Below are 3911 nucleotides of genomic sequence, written 5' to 3'. Positions count from 1 at the left end.
CCCGACATAATACTGTAGTGGTAGCACGTCTCCAGCAGAAGGCAGACCTCGTTACATTTTATAAGATTGTTTGACAAAGTGCGCCCGAGTGGCGACCGCGCTAACAGTGTTTACTTTTAATAAAAATAAAGATCTATTTAATCTAGAAATAACTTATATAGACTGTTAGCTCCGCCGGCACTCGACGCGCACGTAACCGTCTTCGATTCGAAGCCTCGACTGATTTACAAATGTATATTCCAGATGTAAATATGTTTACAGACAATATAACACTAAATCATTCCCCCGACAAAATCTCTTGTTAAATAATTGAATGTCTATGTCAAATATTTATAGCTGTAGGGTTTAGGAATGGAACCGTGCAAAATATACATAGAATATGTCCACTTAGCTCCTAAGATACATCCGTAGGCACGACTGTATTCAATCCTCGCCGACGATTGAACGGACAAAATGAATCTTGCCAAAAATAAGAAATACACATGTATCAGTAAGATGTTTTATTCCCACGTCCGGTGGCGCCATCTTCGATCAATTTGAATGTGTCTTGTATAGATTTTTATATGTAGTTCTTCGTCTGCCACCAAATTGTTTGAAGATAGCGCGCATCAGATCGATTCTTGTATAATGCTGATAAAATTCACTGCCATTTTCGAAAATTTTTCATAGACAATAAAATAAATTACTGATGTGTGTTGAGACGTAGTGCTTCTTTCATCTCTTTGATAGTCTTTTTAATTTTATAGACATTTTTACTTGTAATGTTCGTTCACTTTAGGATGATTCTCCGCGAGTTGGAAATGTAATTTAAAAAATGTAAACAGAGCCATCTAGCGAGTAACTCGGATAATGTTATTAAATTGTTTAATTGTAATAGATGGCGCTGCGCTAAATTTTGTATACGGCTAACAAACTGTTGACGAGTAGTTGAAACTACATAATGTATTTTATTAATAAGTCTGTATGAGATTTCATACATTTATTATTTGACATAAAATGGCAGCTCAAACTTTTTTGCAAATATGTAAATGCGTTTTAATTTAATGATATGTATAATACGTTAGTGGCTTACGAACTACAGCGTTCGATCACATTTTTTTATTTTGTTGTACGAAAAGGTTTATGTAAAATTATACAAAAAGACTCCGCTGCCGAAAAGCAGATATCATCATGTAATTTATTTTATAACTTAACTGTAGATAATGAATAAAGCGACTTTTTTATGTACAAATAATGTGCTACTTTATTTAGAAATTCCCCTACCCCTGAAGAAATATACCTTATAGTTGGAGATATTTTGTAAGCTTTTATATAAGTAGCAAAAAAGTAAACAAAGAGTTTGATTACAAATAGTTAGTCTATTCTGCGTAAATAGATGGAATTTAACAAATCTTTGACTCAATACAACTGATAAGGGAAATTGGATGCAAAAGGAAAAAAACGACAAGACTAGATCATAATTATATATTTCATATACTAGTTAAATGATGTTACAAAATTATTATTGCTATTTAGAACATAGTACAAATACTAATAAAGGAAATATAAAAATCATATAGGTAACCAAAACACACACGATAACACAGTACATTTATATAAAAACAACGTCTTGTAAAAAATATCACAACTCTGAAACAGCAGAAATGGAAGAAAATTTTTTCCGTGTATGAAAAAATCATTCGTTTTTACAAACTATCGTAATTAACTTACTCTTTCTTAAAACCAATTACTTACAAATCATAAAATATTTTGTAATTTCCTATGAAATAAAAAAAAAAGTATTATTAATGATAATGTTTACTAATACTTAATTATCCTAACATCGGGGACAATCTCAAACTTATTCTATCACAAAATTACGTATTTCGTTAAATTTCAGACACAAGTTATTGCGTTGTATTCCTTATGAAAAATCTAGATTTCGTTAGAAAAATCTTTGCATAAAGAAACAGCTACGTACTCATTTAAAAGTAATTTCAAAACGCCATGTAGTAAATTAGTATATTTAAGAATTAATCAAAAATATCATAAAAAGTTTTCAAAAGCGTCTTTGTGACCAGAGACAAAATAAAAAAGACAGTAGATTTGAGGTAAATAAAAGATAATTTACATTTACACGTAATAATGCACATTTAAAAAAGAAAAATGGCGTGGAATAATTCGACGGCTGTAGCAGCGTACGACTTAGTGATGTGCCAACTCGGGAAAAACGTAACTCGAGTCCACGTAACTCGGGTTGAACTCGAGTTACCTGGATGGACAAGTAAATGTTTTTCTGAGTTTTTCCAAATTATTCCCTCGGCTTGGCATAAAATTGGAATAAACAAATTATATTTTTATTTGTTTCAATTCTTTATTTTTTATGTTATTTATTTAAAATGTATTGGGATAGTTATACCTATTAAATAAAGAAACAAAAAAGTTATTGTTTCAAATCGAATCGTTTTTCAAGTATTTTTGGCTTCAATTTATATAAAAATAAAATTTACTGTCAGATAAACTGAAATTATACAGCAGTCTTTTTCTCAACGATTCTCTACTGATTTGTGTGAAAAAAATTAAAAAAAATTAAGTGTGGGGGCCAACTTCACGTTAAAAATTTAAATTTCTTTTACGGAAGAACTCTCAAACGACTTTATTTTCTCTCAAACCCTCTTTAACAATTTTTAAACGATTTGCATAAAAAAAGGTAAAAAAAAAAGGAAGTGAGGGGGCTAACTTCACAGAGGTCAAACTTAGCTCCATGTCGGTTCCATTCGATTTTCTAACTCGAGGTAAAGAGAATTCAATTCGAGTTACGCCCAACTCGTGTTGACCATCACTAGTACGACTTACCACTGCGCACACAACGGCAGTGTCTACTCTAGCAGTAGCGGTCTACTAAATGCTATAGAAGTTTTAATATCTCACTAACCATATGAGCGTCATGCTCTTACAAAATTAAAGTAACTACATAATATCGTATTAATTCCTAAATAATTACGCCTGCCGAAATGCGTAAAAATTAAATTTTATAACTAAAAATAATAACATCAAAAATATTTGTATGTCTATGATTCACAATATTTACAACCTAAATGAGTAATGGTATAAATTATTTACATTTTAGAAAATCGTTTTATTGCTTCAGTTTTCAAGATTAGAATTAGATTAGTGCGAATATAGATGGCGGTATAAGCGCCAACGTTTGTAGTTATTTTTTTACCACGCGGCGCCACTTACGACAATTACAAAATCAGGGTTGTGGCGATTGCATTTGCAAAGAATTATGGAATAAATACGTTTTAATTATTTTTTTGAAAAAAGTATGTCATGAAATACTTGGACGGATAGGAATAATGTAAATTAAAAATAAACATCACCATTCCGGCATTACAAAATTGATCATTCACTACATTTATGAAATAAAAGATCCAGCGTATCTAGGGCAAGTAGAAGAGTTTTGTAAGATAACTTACTTTAACCACACCTCACGTCTTGTGTTGAGGGGTGTCCTCAACTGGTGGCGAGCTCGCTGCCGGCGTAGTGCAGCCCCGCGCCCGCGCCCCCGCCCCCGAACTCCGGCCACGGCGCCAGCACGCCGTGCGCCTCCCCCACCAGCTGGCTGTACGCCACCGGCAGCTGCGCCTCCTGCGCCAGCGGGTAGTAACACAAAGACTCTTGGCCCGGCTGCACGTTCTGATCCACTTCGTAATTGTTCTGCGTGTCAGACTGCTGGTACTGCAGACTCTGGAACAATAAGTTGTTGGTACAAGTTAATAAAATGGAAAGCTGAAACTTTTTTTCTCAGCCTAAAAATTGAGAATGTAGTCCGAGTACTCCGAGTTGAATCTATTCGAATCTGAAGCTAAATAGTAAAGTACAAGAAGTGGCGTCACCTGCGGCGGGCGCTTGCAGCGCTTGAAGCGGCC

The 3911-nt window shown here is 33.8% G+C and overlaps 1 protein-coding gene and 1 long non-coding RNA gene across 2 annotated transcripts in view; one reads left to right on the top strand and one right to left on the bottom strand.

Annotated features, from left to right (window-relative positions):
- Positions 1-892, top strand: part of LOC106100247 (frizzled-2-like) — a 21739-nt gene extending 20847 nt beyond the window's left edge. Inside the window, exon 4 of the mRNA XM_013279042.1 lies at positions 878-892. Coding sequence (XP_013134496.1) covers positions 878-892 — 15 coding nt within the window. The remainder of the gene's footprint in view (positions 1-877) is intronic.
- Positions 893-3291: 2399 nt separating this feature from the next.
- LOC106100265 lies at positions 3292-3911 on the bottom strand. Its single transcript, XR_001225434.1, has 2 exons — positions 3879-3911; positions 3292-3729 (listed from the first exon to the last, which is right to left on the bottom strand). It is a non-coding gene; the product is annotated as an uncharacterized LOC106100265 (long non-coding RNA).

This window comes from Papilio polytes, unplaced genomic scaffold (assembly GCF_000836215.1).
Source record: "Papilio polytes unplaced genomic scaffold, Ppol_1.0 DF824058.1, whole genome shotgun sequence".
NCBI lineage: Eukaryota > Metazoa > Arthropoda > Insecta > Lepidoptera > Papilionidae > Papilio > Papilio polytes.
This window is presented reverse-complemented; position numbering and strand designations above follow the sequence as displayed.